Source organism: Polypterus senegalus, chromosome 1 (assembly GCF_016835505.1).
Source record: "Polypterus senegalus isolate Bchr_013 chromosome 1, ASM1683550v1, whole genome shotgun sequence".
Taxonomy (NCBI): domain Eukaryota; kingdom Metazoa; phylum Chordata; class Cladistia; order Polypteriformes; family Polypteridae; genus Polypterus; species Polypterus senegalus.
Window position 1 is genome coordinate 69,513,563 of NC_053154.1, and position 18,722 is coordinate 69,532,284.

Below are 18,722 nucleotides of genomic sequence, written 5' to 3' on the forward strand. Positions count from 1 at the left end.
TTGTGAAAAGGCACAATATTGTTCACTTCAAAAAAATGGTGGTACTTGTGGATGAAGACTTCAGACAAGACAGCAGGTGTGGTTATATAGCAGCTTTATTTTACAGTGTCACAGTGAGAAGTGTTTCAGAAAAGCAGACAATCAATATATATGACAGCGTCAGGGCTCTTCTGAACCCCCTCTGTTGGGTGGGGCAAAGTTTTTATACCCCTAGAATGTGTGATTTAATATCATTATGAAATGCAACAGTCAACACTTTTATTATACACAATCCTTGAGCCCCTTCAGCGCCCCTTGTGCAACTTGATTTCTTGGCCCCTTTGTTATGGCGTTCAGATGTAAACTAAGGGAAAACGTGATAAGGCAGACTTGTGTGGAATGCTTAGACCTTGAGTCCTTTGGACAAATATTTTTCTGTTTGCTCAGCAAAGCATGCTTTTACATAATGTATGGTTTCGTAAAGCTTACTTCTCAGACATGAATTAGTACAAGGGAACGAAGAGAACATTCATCTTCCACATACTTTAATAAGGTATCGCGTGTCAAATACTAAATTCTGGTTGGGGTATCATGACATCCCTACTGCAAACTATGTCAACTATATCAAAACATCCATAATTTCATTTTACATATGTTGCCTAATTCATATGTAAATTCATCCAGTCGTATGCTCACAATGTCCTAAACACATGTGCTTTTACTAAAAAATGATTAAATTAGTCATTTCTGGAAAACGATCTTGTGAACTAAAATGGAATGTGCTTAAACTTGACGAGTATATGAAATAGGCTCCCTTTTGTCACATTTATTTATATTAATTTCTGCAGTCTTTAGTTCTAATGCTTGGACATGTCTGATCTTGTTACACTTTTTTCAACTGAGCATTTTCCATAAGTGACTTATTTAACAATATTTTAGTTAAAGTGTGTTTGGACATAAAATTCAAAATGGCATTTAAATTTTTCAAATAACATTAAAATTTCTGTGTCAATGTTTCATATGTTGATTTTTTACTATTGTCAATTAAATATAAGGTTTTCATGATTTTCAAATTACCACATTCTATTTTTTATTTACATTTTTTTAATTTTATTTACAACTTTCTTTGGAAATGAAGATGTTATTGGAAAAAATTACACATTAAATTGACATGGTGTGTTCATTTTCGCAGTATAAATTAATAAACATGAAAGAAACAGAAAACGTAGGCACATTTTGTGCAAACTAACTCATGCCACTATGAAACGTGGTGGAGGTAAAGGTTTGAGGTTGCTACACTGCATCAGGGCCATGGCAGCTTGCAGTCCTGGAGTCGACTATTAATTCTGCATCATATCAAAGTGTACTTGAGGAGAATGTGAGGCCATCTATTTAAAAGTTGAAGTTGGACCTTTTAACATGCAAGTTATCTGAAGTACACTAGCAAATCCACCAAGGAATAGCGCAGAAAGAAGCAAAGGGTTATGGAGTAGCTTAGTCAAATCCCTGAATTTAATTCCTTTGAAATGTGGTGCATCTGAAATTGTCAGTACATTGTGATTGTGTTTGAAAAAGGCATATTTTTTCTTGTGTGTGTATTCCAGTATATCACCATTAATCTGAAGGTAACGCTTGACTGAAGATGTACTGTTTGTTCAAATATGTTAAAAAAGTGAACAATTTTCCACGTGGTTTACATAAATTATCATATGACTTTATATAATTATTTTGTTGGAGCTTTTTTTTTCTGGTAATTGATAATGTTTTTCAAACCTGGGTCTGTATTTATCAAGTTCTCAGAATTACTTCTAGTAATTAATTGCACTAAAAGTTACATTAAGATAAGAATTTATCCTACCTTAAGTAGAACATGAGAAATATTTACACCTACACCTACACCTACTTCCAGCTAGGAGTGAGAGTTAATTTGAGATTGAATATCTTCACAACACCCGAGCTGAAAATTGTAGTAGTAGAAGAAAGAAAACGTAAAGTAGGATATTGTGCTAAGCTGCGTGTAATTGTTACTACTTTGTAACAACCTAAAGAATGATACTGTAGCAAGTACTGAAATGGAAAGGCCAAGACACATACATCAAATGAAAGTAAAGCCCCGTAACGGGCCTGTTTATAAAATGAATGTTTCCTGGATTGTTCCTGCTTTGCTCCCGATACTTGCTGGGATAGGCTCCAGCATCCCTGTGACCAAAGCAGGTTTAGAAAATGAATGAATGGATGATCCACAACCATACTTGAAAATAAATCCCAATGTTATGGTAAAGGGAAATATGTCATAAAGGAACAGTTGCTGAAACTAGTAACAGCTATTCTTACACTCTTTCTGAAGTGGTGTGCTGTGCCTCTCTCCATGATCATATCATCTGCTTGGCTCTATTTATCCAGTGCCGTGAGAGTCTTAACCTGCCTTCTTGAACTTTTCCAATGCTTGTAAAATGTAATAAGAATGTTCCAGGGGTTTGCACAATGCAAAGCTCTGCATACCTGACATTTCCCTCTCATTCACTTATCCTGCTTCGCTTTCCAGGGTCATATACTAGCTACTACAGTACAGTTTGCACCCGTGACCAACAGTGTGCTGATACTTTGATTTTGTTTACAGTTCACATGTAAACGTTCACGCACACTTGGGGCAGTGGTTTATATGTGCATACCAATGTGCAGAAATGCAGCTTGCTTTAACATTAAATCACATTGTTGCGGGCAATTGTATAAATCATTGTACTTTATTGCTTCACGCTTTGTAAGGGCGTTCAAAGTTTGGTGCAAATTTCGAGAAATTTAAAATTTTGATATGCTCAAAGTATCACTTTTACAAAATTATGTTTTCCCTGTGGCCAAAAAAATAACATTACAAATACTTACACTTTGGCTGACAATGCATGGGCTTTTCCTCGTTAATGGATTGATTATTTAGTATACAACATTTGTTATGAATACTGTTCCATCTCTGTCAAATGACTATCTTTTTCCTAAATTTTTGCTGTCTAACGTTTCTAAAACATTTGTCCTTTCCCAGTATTTTCATGCTGATCTCTGCTTGAATGCCATCTTCTGACAGTTCCTAACAAGTTAGGACAACTCACTATCTCTCCTAAATCCTGATGAAGTTAATGGTAGTTTGCTAAGTTAGGAAAATTGATAAAATGCTTTTATTCATTTGTATCTTTCTGAGAATTTTGAGCCCATTACTCTGAGGCACTAGACTTTTTTTGCTTGATAACTGCTTATAGAAGGCTGTCTATGGTTGTGTTAATGCTTTATAGTGATTCTCAATACCCTTTGTAAACAGAAGTATGAGTTTTGGTGTGTAAAAACAAATAGAATGAAATCTAGTAAAATTAAGATCTTTTTTTTTTATTTTTTTATTTAAAAGTTGCCTCTGCATGACAGTCATAAGGACTCATGTCAGTGTTAATAGCTGGGTACTGTCATGTGAAAGAGATGAGGCCCAGCTTGTGATTAACAACATGTATATGCTTTGCAGCGTGATAAAGGATCCTGAAGTGCAATTAGACACTTCCCTTTGTTACCCATGAATAGGATGTTTTAATAAATGCTAATCAGCATATAAGCCTACAGCATATTACAAGAAAAGATCATTTCACCTTTGCCAGTTATGTGGCATCTGTGAGATTTAATATTCGGATGAGTAAAAATGGACTCGGATTGAATATATACCCCTAATGGAATGGTTTAAAATGGTTTATACTGATGTGTAATGTTAAGTGCAAGTTTTATTAAAGACTAGGCAAAGCACCGGGCATTGCCCTGTATGTTTATAGAATAGGTTTTAAAACGATGACCCTGTTGTTATTGCTAGCTGTCCTATCTGTTGTTCACACTACCTACAGTATCTATCAAATGCCCCTGCTTCAAAAAATTGTCCTTTTTGTGTCAGATTTAATTTAGGAATTGTTGTAACTACTTGCTGGGTTGTAAACCTGAGCACTGTCATGTCTGCCTCATTCTCTTGGTTCAAAGTGGACAGTTTGTAGAACTTAAATTCCAGATAGAGAGGTAGGTAGAACTGTATTTGTCCCCAGGGGGAAATTTGGCCTTTTGTAGAAGCTCTTTAAATAAATATATAAATAAATACCTGTATATATAATGACTAAAAAGAAAGAAAATGTAAAAAGAAAGAAAGTTTTACTTGCTAGTCACAGTGATGCATTATGCAGGTGTGTTGCTGAGTGTGTCCCTGTAACTGAGCCTTTCCTTTTAATTAGCCTTTTTATCTCTAGAAGATGTGAAGGGTGTCACTTCCCACAATAGAGGAATACAGTTTCCTAAGGAAATAGAGCCTGCTCTGTCCTTTCATATGAAGTTCTTGTATAGTTTTTCTGTGTTATGAGATCAACCCAACTGGTCATTGATGTGGACCCCGAATTAAGTGTAGACGTGCACCACCTCAACATCCACTTCCTGAATAATGACCGAACATAGAAGCTTTCTGGTGTGGCAAAAGTCAATAACATGTTCCTTGAATTTGCTGATGTTACGATGCAGACAATTTTTTCCAAGAAACAAAGTTCACCACCTGACTCCTGTTCTCTGTTTTTATCCCCCTTATCGATACAACCCCAAAAGTGCAGAATCATCTGAAAATTTTTGCAAGTGATATGACCTAGTGTTATATCTTAGACTGAGGTGTACAGAGTAAATAGAAAAGGAAATAGGACATGTTGTTGTTATTCATGTTGTTCTCCAGTGTTGCTCAAATCCATATCAGAAGCACATTAATTAAGCCTGTCAAACTGCAGTCTGCCCAACAGATACTCCATTATCCAGTACTCCATACACTCATTCGCATGTATATCTGTGAGCTTACTTCTTAACATGGATGGCTGGATAATATTGGAAAAACTGGAGAAATTAAAAAATGTAGTCCTCATAGAACTGCCAGCTTTGTCCAGGTGATGATAAGCTTTGTGGAGCATATAGATAACTGCATCCTCCAATCCAATCTTTGTCTGATAGAGAAACTGCAGTGGATCAGGTTGGTATACCACAAGAAGGTTTATGTTCCAGGACCAGTCCCTCAAAGGTTTTCATGATGTGAGACACCAGTGCCATTGGTCTATATTAATTAATTAATTGAAGAGGTGCCTGCCTTTTTTGGAACAGGAACAATACAGGATGTTTTCCACAGCAGAGGCACTTTCTGGAGCTTTAGGGACAGACTGAACAGGTAACAGAGGACACCACAAAGTTGGTTATGATGGGCCTTAAGAATTCAAGAACTAACTACATCTTGTCCCACAGCTTTTCTTGTGTGTAGCTACCTCAGTCGTCTCCTTCCAGGGTCTTCAGTTATGGATAGCCCAACTGATGGTCAGAGTTGAACTTGCTAATGGCAATTCCTGTTGATGTAGGAGTGATGGTGCGGGAATACTGGTCACTGGAAGAATGTGTGAGGGAACATCTTACAAAAAAATTGGTTCGGTACAAAAAAAAAAATTGGTTCGGACATTAGTTTTGTCCACATCTCTTTCTACTGCTTGAGTCCAATAATTATGAAAAAAAGCTGGGAAAGTAGGTGTAAAACAACTCTTTCTTTGTGTTGTGCTCTAATTCCTCTCTTTATCAAATCTCACCCAATACCCCCTGCAAACATGCACAATGCTCCTTTTTATATTGCAATACATAGAAGCAGCATGCGCCGTTGCAGGAGCAACGTTAATATTAACCTATTAACGAGGTTAATATTAACCTCGGGTCGTTTTGTCTGGTAGGTTGGCTTCAATCTGTTTGGATATTTCATTTGCTTTGAGCCAGCAATCTGGCACTGGTTTGTAAACTGTAGCACATAGGTATAAAAATACCTACTGGGACACCCAGGATCAAAATTTTGAGTTCCAAAGTAGTCTGTCATTCAAAGGATGTAGGATTTTATTTGGAATATACATACAGGTATTCTATTTTATATATGTTTGTTAAGGTGATATTTGAAAGTGTTATCTGTTGAATTGGTGACTGGGATACTGTATTTGTGGAGTATGTTCCCCATGTTAGACACTAATACTCTGGATTAACTCCTGCCTTTCATCTTTCGTTGCAGGGTTAGACCTCTTCATTTGTGCAGTTAAAGAGTACATACTGAAAATAAAAGAATTAAAAAGAAATTACAGAGCCTCTTCACTCTTACTGAGATATACTTGCAATTTGCACAAGTCAAAGAAGCAACATGAATTGATAGGAACAGTATCAGAGAGAGGCTACTATCCAGCCACTTAATAAAAAATCAGTAACTGCGTATAATTTCCCTGCCATAGTGTACCAACCTTGTGTACACATTTTAAAGTATACCTGTTTTTAAGTGTAATATATAACTGAACCAAAAACTAACTTTTTAGTTTCCCTAATATGAACCAAAATCCAAACATACAAAGTGATTAAATTCTAGTCTTTACGTGAGGATATATAACTTTAAACATTACCTTCTTCCTCTGGGAAACTAGCCCTGTAAATGGTCGTATTGCAGCACTTTTGACTAATATGCACTTATTTTTTTTCCTTGTTTTGCTCTCTACTTTCATCTTCTGTTGTCCTGTAACCTTCTCCCCTTTTCCCAGGAATTGTCTTCCAGCACAGAAAGTCTTGATAAAGCGTTCTGTTCAGTAAGTCTTCACTGATTTTTGTAATCTGAATTGGTATTTTGGTGGCTGGCTGGGCGGCTTCTCTTTCACTTGTGGTATTTCTTCTGTAGCATTCCACAATTTACCATGGATAAACTCTGTCATGAAACCACCTTGGTTATATATAGTTCACAATCATTGGCACTCAGGTTAAGATAAGTAAAGAAGGTAATCTCAATCTAAAATAAATGATAAAAAGCAAGCATTTAACTGAAGTAAATTTATTCTGAGAAAAAATCTTCATCAAGAAATAGCCATTTTGAACAAAACCACACATGCCACAATTATTGACACACCGTATTTCCCACATTTAATGCTTTGTACAACTTCCCTTTGCCAATAAAAGTTCACAGAGTCTTCTTTAATATGATTTGGTTTCCTTTTAACCCTTTTTTTTTTTTTTTTGATTAGGACACGTTTTTCATCGGTGTCTTGCTGGAAGATCCAAAAATGACCCAGTTTTAGAGTTTTGCAAGTGGCGGCCAGATTTAAATTTGAAATGTTGTGGTATTTTATGGAGTCCATGATGCCATGTTCCATAACAAGGTTCTCTGGGCCTTTTTTCAGTATAGCCATCCTTTTTACATCAAAGCCACTCAATATAGTCAAACAGCTATATTTTAATTTTGTGTGAACATAGAACATGGTTCCAATCAAAGTTCCTGTAGTGTTCAGCAAATTCCAGGCACTTGCATTTGTGGTTTAATGACAGGAAAAGGGCTTTTTTTTCCTGGAATTCCTTCTAAATGTCTTGGCATGGATGTGGTGTCTGCTGTTACTATTGGAAACTTGGAGACCGCAAGATGGGATTTTATTTCATACCTATCTTACCCTCCAACCTGCAGGGAAAAACCTGGGGGTTGGTGGCAGAATTGGCACTGCAGCCACCATTTAAAATGGTTTCCATTCCATCTGAACTAGTGTGGTGCTGAGGTGTCACCCGTGTCAACTGTATGTGATGGCAGAATGATCTTGGGTCCTGTACCTGGCAAATTGGTAACAGTTCCACTTGATTTGAACTTTTTAATTGTTGCCCTGACTGTATATATGGACATTTCAGGTGTGCAATAATTTTAATATAGCCATTCCCTGACTTTTAAAGGTAAACACACTTTTCTGTCATTTGAATTATGTGTTGTCTTATCTTTTCCATGTTGATAAATGAATAAGGGAATTTGACACTGTACCACTTCATGTATATACCCCAGTGAAACAGGAAGTCATAGATTTTTGGTTGAAAGTTTCATCTTGCTCTGATCAACTCATATGAAAGATAAAAATGAAAACAAAAGCTTCAGTTACAGTTTGTTCATACAAATTTATAGTGGTGCCAAAAATGATGGCAAATGTGGTTTTATTAAAAATAGTTATTTCTTGATTAGGATTATTTGTTTCACAGAATACATTTACTTTAATTATAGGTTGAATTTCTGTCATTCTATACAGTGCAAGATCACAGTATTTACACAATAAATCACCAAAGGTGATTTATTTTTCTTTTAGTAACCCTTTTTACTCCCCTTTACCAGAGGGGCCAATTATTGTGGAGGAGACTAAATATAAATCTATATAAAATAGTTGACAGGTGTAGTGGATTTTCCACTTTGAGCTATGGTAACTATTGAGCTGTTGCCTTATAATTTGTCTGTGGTAAAGTGAACTATAGCTTGGATGTTAATGATGTGCCTGGAGCAAGCAAATCTTTGAAGTGATCCATAGTAGTTTGAAAGATGCAAAGTTAAATCTGCATGTCTAAGGCAAACTGGTAACACTACTTCTTGGGTCTCGCACAATACTGTGTAGCTTTTGTTACAGTTCACAACAATACAGTAGCATAATAAAATGCTATAGTGTTGTGTCTAACAATGTTAATGTTTAACATTTACAAAAACCAGTGCTGGGGAATATTTCTTTTAAAAATAATTTAGTTACATTACTCTTTACCAAAAAAAGTAACTGAACATGTTATATATTTGCTTATTGAAAATGTAATATGTTAGAAACAATGCATTATTTTACTTTAATTTTTTTTACTCTTGTATAAAAAAGTACAGTTTTCACTGTCCAGCATTTTTTATTAAATTATAAGCCCATAGCCAGCTTCTGCCAATATTTTGCTGTGTGCCAGTAAAAAAAAAAAAAAAAAATTCACCTTCATAGGCTGAAAGAGGGAAATCCACACCCCCACCCCATTACCACCAAGGGATTAGTTGCTCATATTATGAAGTGGAATTAAATCGGGCAAGTAAGTAGCTTTAGTGCCAGCTATAAAGGAGCCAATAGAAAAGGCGAACATGTCAAAGTTTCATAAAAATTCCAACTAGTGCAGGAACAGCGAGCAAGCTACCTTAAACAGCAATTAATCCATCTGCACTTAGGGTTCGCAAGCACTGCACTGGCCCTACGCTAAATAAACCAATCATAATGAATGTGCTTTTGTGAAGTATGGAAGGTGTTTTCTGCAAAAAAAGAAATGCAAATTAAAATTATAAAATGAAAATTCCTACTCTCTTTTGCAATTTCATTTTTGAAGTCTGCATGCAAGAATGCTGAAAAATTAAAACGAAATAACCCCATTTGCAATTTAATTTTCAGCTTGAACCTCAATGAAGCTGCAAAAATGAAAAGTAAAATGCAAATAAACACAGTGAAGGTACTGGAGAGCCTTGAGGCTCAGATCTGTAACCTGGAGTGCCATTTAGCTGAGAGACTGACACCTGGGCATCTCCACCACTGCTTCTGCATCTGCTATGGTCTGTTTTCCCAGGTGCGCGGCCAGTGGTGGAGCTTCAGGCTCGTGAAGCTGGAGAAAAGTGTGGTAGATTGATCTGCCATTGACTCCAAGTAAGATGTTAGAAGTAGGGTGGCCAGTGGTAGAAATATGAAAGCAAAGGACACGGTAGATCATAGAGACGTTGTGAAGCTGTGTTGAAGGGAGAGCCTCAAAGCTGATATTCACACCTGTACATTTGCATCTTCACACCAGGAAGTTTGCCTTCTTGCCTACAGGTCATCAGCATTGAACACACCAGCATAACACATAACATCCCAGTTGTGCCACCTACCAGTGCATCATGCAACATCTCTGCTGCACCATCTAACACAGCACTCCTAAACCCTGCTGATGTGACCTCAACACCAGCTGTATGACTGAAGCGGGATGGTAGACCGTCAGCCATTAAGATGAGTTTGTGTGCCATTGCAAGGAGTTGGAAGTGGCCACTGGGGACAGTGACTTTGAAGTGAGTGCTATGCAACAGCACGGGACAAGTTACATCAACTAGGGATGAGTCATCAAAAGACTGAGCTGGCATTGTATCATCAATAGCAAGAGCGCCTATAAAAATGGAAACTCTGCACGATCGCACAGGCTTTTCAAACTAGTGCAGCCAAAGGGAAGCAGTCCTTTTAAGGATAGCAAGCCACCTGTAAAGAGCAGGGAATTCAGCCTTTGTGGTAGTCTGTGCTGACGCTACAGTATAATACTACTAAAATACAAAGTGTCCCGTTTCTACTTCAATGTAAATAAATGTAAATTATGCCATAATAAAGGCTAATTTTTGTCATGTTAAATATTGTAATTAAATTGCACATTAATTACTTCAGAGCTACAAGTCTTCAGATTTTGTGAGACTGTTTTGTTGTGAAGCTTGTAGTACAGGGGTGAAAAATCAAAATCACATGAGTTAAACAGTCAAAATAAGAAATAATTTATCGATCAAAGTGGCTCTACAGCTACGAAGGACAAAGAATTGTGGGGAATAGAGGTACAAAGCCCCGCCCATTAACTTGCGCAATTTGCATGTTGAGAGCTTGAAAATGAAAATGCAAAGTGGAAATGCTTTTTACTTTTCATTTTTGCAGTTTCACTGCAGTTCAGGCTGAAGATGAAATTGCAAGTGTTTAATTTAAAATTTTTCAGCATTTTTGAATGAAAGTGCAAATAGTGATATTTTATTTTATTTTCATTATTGAATTTGCAAAAGAGAGACTGCATTTTCATTTTAGAATTTAGTGAGAAGTCAAGCAAAATTACACCTTTTACTTGCTAACTAAAAAGATTACAATATGCAAGCTTTCGAGGCAACTCGGGGCCCCTTCTTCATCTTGCCTGAAGAAGGGGCCTGAGTCTCCTTACAAGCTTGAATAATGTAATGTTTTTAGTTAGCCAGTAAAAGGTGTCCTTTTGTTTGACTTCTCACTACATTCATAATGGCTAACATGGTACAACACCCTCGTACTACATTTTAGAATTTTAATTTTCATTTCCTTTTTTGTGGAATGTACCTCCTGTTTGTGAAGATACTCTAAAGCAGAACAATATATTACAATTTCCTATAACATTTATGTACATTTGTTGTTTGACAATATTAGACATATTTAAACGAAAGACCTGTGTGCATGTGTGTGGAGCATGTGTGCACATGCTTATGGAGTAGTCACTCTACTTATGCTCAACCTGTGTCACTAGATGGTGCATGCCTGCATTTTTTAATTTTTCCTACCGCTTGCATGCACCTCACTTCTTATTTAACTCAAGCAGACAAACTCAGCTTTGTGGTACATGCATGTTGTACATTCACGCAATGAGCTACCATACGTTCCAGCCTTTTCCGCTCAATTTTTGCCACAACTGCACTTGACTATATGTCAGTCTCGGATAAGATCTGACCTGTCCTGACCCACTTAGCTGATGCCTCTGCAAGCTCACCAAAATACTGTAGTAAAACTGCTAGGGCGTCTCAGGTTGTTTTTTGTCCTGAAGACCACATGTAGCTAGTAAAATACAGTACATAATTAAACAGTAGATCCAACCATTTCTTGTGGAACTGTATACGACTGTTCATGGACTGGTGTCTGCAAACCTCTGACTAGTGTGTCTGTGCTTGGGCCCCTGCCCCTTTAAAACTCCACCTATGGCTGTATAACACTTTTTATGATGAACTGCCTCTTTGATATAATACACAGCTAAAAACATATGTGTAGAATTATTTAAAATTTTGGCACCTATGTGTCAAGCATTGTTTGCACTGCCTGCCTTATTTCAAACAAATGCAGCAAAGGTCTGAAGTCATGGAAAGTTATTTTTAGCATTTAAAATAAATAAATAAATAAATAAAAATAATGTAAATCTTAGATTTTTAAGTAACTGACTTATTTTTACTGGAGTAAAATAAGCATTGCCGGTTCAAATCCTGTGAATACAAGAAGTGATTCCACTCTGTTAGGCCTTTGTGCAAGGCCCTTAACCTGCAATTGCTTTGTCCTGGGTATGATGTTAACCTGCGTCCTGCCCTACAAGCAGGTCCTCCAACTTGCAGGGAAAACTCAGGTTGGTGGCAGGATCGGAACTCCAAAAACCAAAAAAAAAAAACGCTTCACACTGTTCCATTCCATTCAGACTCCTGGTGCACCAAGTGTTATAGATGGGTACAAAGAAGAAAAGGGAATAGGAAAGTGTTAGTAACAGATATTAATGAGGGTTGCACCACAGCTTTATTGGATGAACATAACTGGAAGGCATTTTTTAAAATTTTTTATTACTTCTGATGGAGAAAGCCTTAAACTAATCAGCAGCTCATTCCAGAACATGAAGAATCTAACTTGTTAACAGCCTACTGATTTATTTGTGATATATGGATGCCTGCTTTTTATGCTTATATAATGTGGAATGTAAAAATTCCTTTTTAATTTAATCAGACTAAAATACATATACCACGTTGTATTTTAAGAATATTTTGAAATTGTTCCTAAGCCTACCTAATTTGACAAAGTAAAATAATTATGAGGTGTTTGTCATCTGAGGTTAGATTTACATATTTTAGGGTGTGGTATAGTGTAGATGATTGCTATCATAATCCTAATGTTTAAAAATGAAAAATGGTATACTTAGTTTTTCACCTGACTTTACTTGAATGCTTTGTCGGCATGGGTGGAGATATGTATGCTGTCATGTGTTCGTTTACGGCCATCCAAGTTGAGTTCATTTATACTTAAAATCAATGTTCCCTCAATTTTTTTAATTTTTTTTTTTTTAAACCAATGAGCAGGTTTGAATGATAGATGACGGTGCTTTCCTTTTACAGCAGATCTGAACGATGAGTGTTTGGGGGCCCTATGAAATATCATTTGATCGCTGTGAGCCACTATCACACTAATGGCAAGTGGTTCCACCATGGTATTTCAGAGCAGAGCTGCGTGGCACTTCCAAACTGCTGCATGGGAGGGGGAACCACCTGCATAATAGCAGCTGAGCAGCAGTTCAAAAGTGTTATGCGGCACACTGAAAAAAGTCTGCCAAGACTCGAAGATTGGTTTGTGCTACTCCTTAATGGCAGTAAAAGTATTTGTACTGGTGACTCGCACCAGACCTACAAAGCCTCAATTTCAATGGAGCTGTAAGTCTGTGTATGACTGTTTTTATTAGTTTATGGTTGCCTTTGAAAACTACTGACGCTTAAAAAAGTTTTATATACATATATGGCATTATAAAGTGTTAAATATTTACTCAAAATTGAGGTTTCTTACTCTGTTTTGACTATTGTACAAAGTGAATACTGTAAACTACAATACACATATTCCATTTTTGTGAAGGTCTGTCCTTGAGAGGTTGTGTCACAGTTGTTTCTTAAAGTATCAGAAACATAGCATTGAGTCTTCTATTTATAAACCGTGAGCATTTGGCTATAATTGTTTCAATTAAAGTATATTACAGCAAAAGAGGAGTACTGTAGTTTGCCCAAATAATGCCAAATGATTGCTGATGTTGGTGAATTTTAGTAGAAGTGGTATATGGATTTTTGTTCCATTTATTGTTTAGCACCTTTACATGAGCCTAGCTGATTTCTCAGAAGCATCAGCATTAGACTCATACAGTATTAGGTAACATGCTACCTTACACCATTTGGACCAGTGTTGTTGCCCTCTTTGTAGAATTTAAATGTTTTCTCTGTTATATCTTGTCTTTTTCTTTTGAACTATAATTACCTCCTCCATGTCAGAGGCATGCTTTTACATAGAATTGCTAACTTATTTTTGCCTGGCCCCAATGATTGTTTATGCAGTTGGTATATTTGGAACATAAATATTCTTGTTGGCCCAAAAGGTAATATTGAATTGATCAAATATTTACCGATTTCTTGACTTTTGCAGTCCATGGTATGTGCAGCATCACCATTCCACTTTATTTCACTCTGCTTTCTTGCTTGTCTTGCTTTCACAGGAATATGTATCCACTGGAGAGGCTATATTTGTTATTGATGCAACATCACTGTATTTGTTTAACACTCCCAGGTTTGTGTGTGTGTGTGTGTGTGTGTGTGTGTGTGGTTTTTTTTTTTGTTTTTATTTTTTAAATCCGAACCATTTAATTTCATTATGAGGATCTGTGTACAGTATATGTGAAATATACCTCAGATAGACTGTGTTGTGCCTTTTTCTTCAATGAACTTACTCCTGGCATTTTTTAATTCATTTACAGAATTTCTCTTCACTATTATGCATGTTGGGTTTCAAAAGTGAAGTTCTTATTATTTGGATCATTTCCTTTGTTCTTGAAACTACTATGGATTTGGAAGTTTCTTTCATTCTGTTTCTTCATTATTCTTTTAGTGCTAACATGCTTTGCTGGAAGTATTGGAGTGTCTTGCTGGTAGTGGGCTCTAGTATTGTATTCCTGACTGATTTTTTTTATTATTATAAATTGTATTACATTCTTTTAATGTTAGACTGGAAATCATTTTTGATAATTTTAAACTGAATTATACATTTTGTTAATGTTTTATTTCATTAGATCTCATTGTTCAAAATGTAATTTGCATTTGTCATTACTGTTGTTGTCCAACAATGTATTCGATCTTCATCCATATTTATTGATATTACTCTCTGTGAAACTTCAACACAGAATAATGTTTTGCTTAATTACAGTTTTATAGATAGATTTACTCTATTCTGAATGACATGCTTGTTCTGAGCTGCACAATTAAACTGTTTTTCTGCATTTTCCTTTTTAAAAAATGTTTTTGTCATGCAAGTTTTGCCTTAAAAATTGTTTAGGTCAGTATTTAAATTTTTAGAAGCAAGTGACAAAGCATTAACCTCAAAAGAAACCAGGGATATGTCTAGTTTTGGGCATCTCAGATTTTGATGTGGTGATTTATTAATACATACAGTATGTTTGATTACTAACAAAAATGTGTTTGTGTCAATTACATATTATTTTAACTGTCGTGTTTTATATTTTGAAGCCTAGAAAATGTAGTTCAAAAGAAACTTTTTGGTAAATATTTGACAAGAGTAAAGGAAGAAGAAACTATAATAGAAGATTATAGCTGAAATGAAAACTCATGTTTTTATGCTTGTTTTTAAGCAAACATAAATAGGTTAGAAAAATGATTAGATAAATGGGTGACTTCTAGCCTAGTTGGCATGCCTATCTCATTCTGTCTTTTTTTTTTTTCTATAGCAGCCAGTTCGCTTAGCCCCACAGAGAGAATTTATCAAGTCTCTGATGGGCATTGGGAAGCGACTAGCTATCCTGCCTACAAAGGAGCAGAAGACCCAGCGTCTCATATCAGAATTATCCTTACTAAACCACAAGCTCCCAGCAAGAGTTTGGCTTCCCACTGCTGGATTTGACCACCATGTGGTCAGAGTTCCACACACACAGGCTGTAGTCCTTAACTCCAAAGATAAGGTGAGTGCATTTGTATTTCAGTCTTGCTAATTTAATTGCAAACATTTTTATTCAGTCCTTCAGCTCACATAGTCTTTTAATGCAGAGAATATTTGAAATACGGCTAGACTTGTACTGAACCTGCTCACGTAGCAGACATGGTAAGTGGTGGCAAACTGCCAGCTGCATTTTTATTTCAGTACAGCACAGTAAACTCTACTTGCAAAACTTACTTTATGACTAAAAACCACCCTTTTTAAGTGGTCTTTATTATAGTGTAGTTTGTTTAGTTTTTTTGTTTTGTTTTACTATTCCCATTTCCTTTTTTTTTTTATTTTTTTTTTTGCTGCTGCCTCTCAGTAAGGAGATTATGAGTTTGCATTTTGGGACTTCCCTTCCTGGAGAGGGCTTTGAGTAGTCAGAAGGGCACTATATAAATATAAAGAATTATTAATTTTGTCGAAATGTATGCACCACCAAAGCTGCTGCTTGGCACTGCGTTGTTTTTTTTTCTGTAACATAGATGGGGTCTTCTGTAAATGTTCCTTGGAGGTCTAGTATTTGACAATTTGTGCAATTTTACTGCATTGCTGTTATTTTAAAGTTGGTGGTATAAATTTGGGACTTTTGAGTAAGCAACATACAGAATTTTCAAACATACAGTAACATGTATAATATAAAGTACAGAGACATCTCTAAAGAATGTATAGATAGCTTTCTCACTTTTTTAAATTCATTATTTCATGTACAAACATCAGTGCTTACTTTCAATCTGATCTCCTGATGGATGTTTTGGAAAATAATAAGTCATAATTATAAGTGGTTCATTAGTGGCCATCTGTCAGTGATAATGTTAAAAGCTGTAGTTAACTATGAGATAAATGTCCTTTCAGCTTAAGATTCTTGGATATGCTACAGTTTTGTAATGTTCACACTGTTAGAAAAAGTGAAATAAAGATTCTATTAATCATAAAAAACGGTAGCTTTTGTATAACATACTTCTCCATTAACTTCATTTTAGATGGTGTTGAGAAGCAAGGAACAACTTTTTGATTTAAAATCTGTACGATTGCAACCATGTCCTAAGAAAACACACCTGCAGATTGAGTTAGAAGTATAATTGTGTAGGCTAGGTGCAGGAAAATAGATTCACACCATTGGCATCAGTTCAAGAACAAACCTGCTGGATGTACCAAGTAGTCAACGTACACTGCAAGTCAATAATGAGGACTGATAAGAAGGAAGAGAATGATAATTCTTTGTTAACATCAAGTAAATAACAACCATGCAGTTTTAGTAAATAAGCTACAGTGAATGAAACTCTGTTTTTTGTTTAAGGGGGAATAAATGCATTATTTAATGCCATTTATTAAAATTATTAAGTCTTATAAATGTTTTTAAAACTCTTAGCTGTAAAAAAGCTGTAGCCTACTTGTAATTCTTGCCAACGTATATAAGTATATAGGCTTAACCAAGCTTTCAAATGTTAGAGGCAGGTTCTTTTTAAAAAATATACAGTGGTGTGAAAAACTATTTGCCCCCTTCCTGATTTCTTATTCTTTTGCATGTTTGTCACACAAAATGTTTCTGATCATCAAACACATTTAACCATTAGTCAAATATAACACAAGTAAACACAAAATGCAGTTTTTAAATGATGGTTTTTATTATTTAGGGAGAAAAAAAATCCAAACCTACATGGCTCTGTGTGAAAAAGTAATTGCCCCCTTGTTAAAAAAAATCACCTAACTGTGGTGTATCACACCTGAGTTCAGTTTCAGTAGCCACCCCCAGGCCTGATTACTGCCACACCTGTTTCAATCAAGAAATCACTTAAATAGGAGCTGCCTGACACAGAGAAGTAGACCAAAAGCACCTCAAAAGCTAGACATCATGCCAAGATCCAAAGAAATTCAGGAACAAATGAGAACAGAAGTAATTGAGATCTATCAGTCTGGTAAAGGTTATAAAGCCATTTCTAAAGCTTTGGGACTCCAGAGAACCACAGTGAGAGCCATTATCCACAAATGGCAAAAACATGGAACAGTGGTGAACCTTCCCAGGAGTGGCCGGCCGACCAAAATTACCCCAAGAGCGCAGAGACGACTCATCCGAGAGGTCACAAAAGACCCCAGGACAACGTCTAAAGAACTGCAGGCCTCACTTGCCTCAATTAAGGTCAGTGTTCACGACTCCACCATAAGAAAGAGACTGGGCAAAATGGCCTGCATGGCAGATTTCCAAGACGCAAACCACTGTTAAGCAAAAGAACATTAGGGCTTGTCTCAATTTTGCTAAGAAACATCTCAATGATTGCCAAGACTTTTGGGAAAATACCTTGTGGACTGATGACACAAAAGTTGAACTTTATGGAAGGCAAATGTCCCTTTAAATCTGGCGTAAAAGGAACACAGCATTTCAGAAAAAGAACATCATACCAACAGTAAAATATGGTGGTGGTAGTGTGATGGTCTGGGGTTGTATTGCTGCTCCAGGACCTGGAAGGCTTGCTGTGATAGATGTAACCATGAATTCTACTGTCTACCAAAAAATCCTGAAGGAGAATGTCCGGCCATCTGTTCGTCAACTCAAGCTGAAGCGATCTTGGGTGCTGCAACAGGACAATGACCCAAAACACACCAGCAAATCCACCTCTGAATGACTGAAGAAAAACAAAATGAAGACTTTGGAGTGGCCTAGTCAAAGTCCTGACCTGAATCCAATTGAGATGCTATGGCATGACCTTAAAAAGGTGGTTCATGCTAGAAAACCCTCAAATAAAGCTGAATTACAACAATTCTGCAAAGATGAGAGGGCCAAAATTCCTCCAGAGCGCTGTAAAAGACTCATTGCAAGTTATCGCAAACGCTTGATTGCAGTTATTGCTGCTAAGGGTGACCCAACCAGTTATTAGGTTCAGGGGGCAATTACTTTTTCACACAGGGCCATGTAGGTTTGGATTTTTTTTCTCCCTAAATAATAAAAACCATCATTTAAAAACTGCATTTTGTGTTTACTTGTGTTATATTTGACTAATGGTTAAATGTGTTTGATGATCAGAAACATTTTGTGTGACAAACATGCAAAAGAATAAGAAATCAGGAAGGGGGCAAATAGTTTTTCACACCACTGTAACATTTCAGCTTTATCATCGATTATTCTGATTTTATCTCTTATCTGTAAGTCTTGAAGTTAAACTAAAAAGCTCCTCACTGGCCATAGAGGAACAAAGTGCTGGCTGAATCTTTCATGGTAAAAAAGCCAAGAAAAAGAATGAAACTATTGTTTGCCCAGTACTTAAAGACCCTGTCTGATCACAGGATATTAGGTTCAGGCACTGTAGATATGTCTGCACTGGTAGTTCTTGTTTATTGTTATGTGTATGTGTTAGAGTGATATACTTTCTTGCGTGT

General features: G+C 36.3%; 1 protein-coding gene across 3 annotated transcripts in view; it reads left to right on the forward strand.

The window, feature by feature from the left end:
* pi4kb (phosphatidylinositol 4-kinase, catalytic, beta) overlaps positions 1–18,722 on the forward strand; it is a 106,721-nt gene that overhangs the window by 58,103 nt on the left and 29,896 nt on the right. Inside the window, exons 3-4 of one of the 3 annotated variants that reach the window (XM_039750357.1) lie at positions 6,573–6,617; positions 15,100–15,330. In XM_039750357.1, the coding sequence (XP_039606291.1) occupies positions 6,573–6,617; positions 15,100–15,330 (276 nt within the window). The remainder of the gene's footprint in view (positions 1–6,572; positions 6,618–15,099; positions 15,331–18,722) is intronic. The other 2 variants (XM_039750372.1, XM_039750364.1) reach the window with 2 other exon arrangements.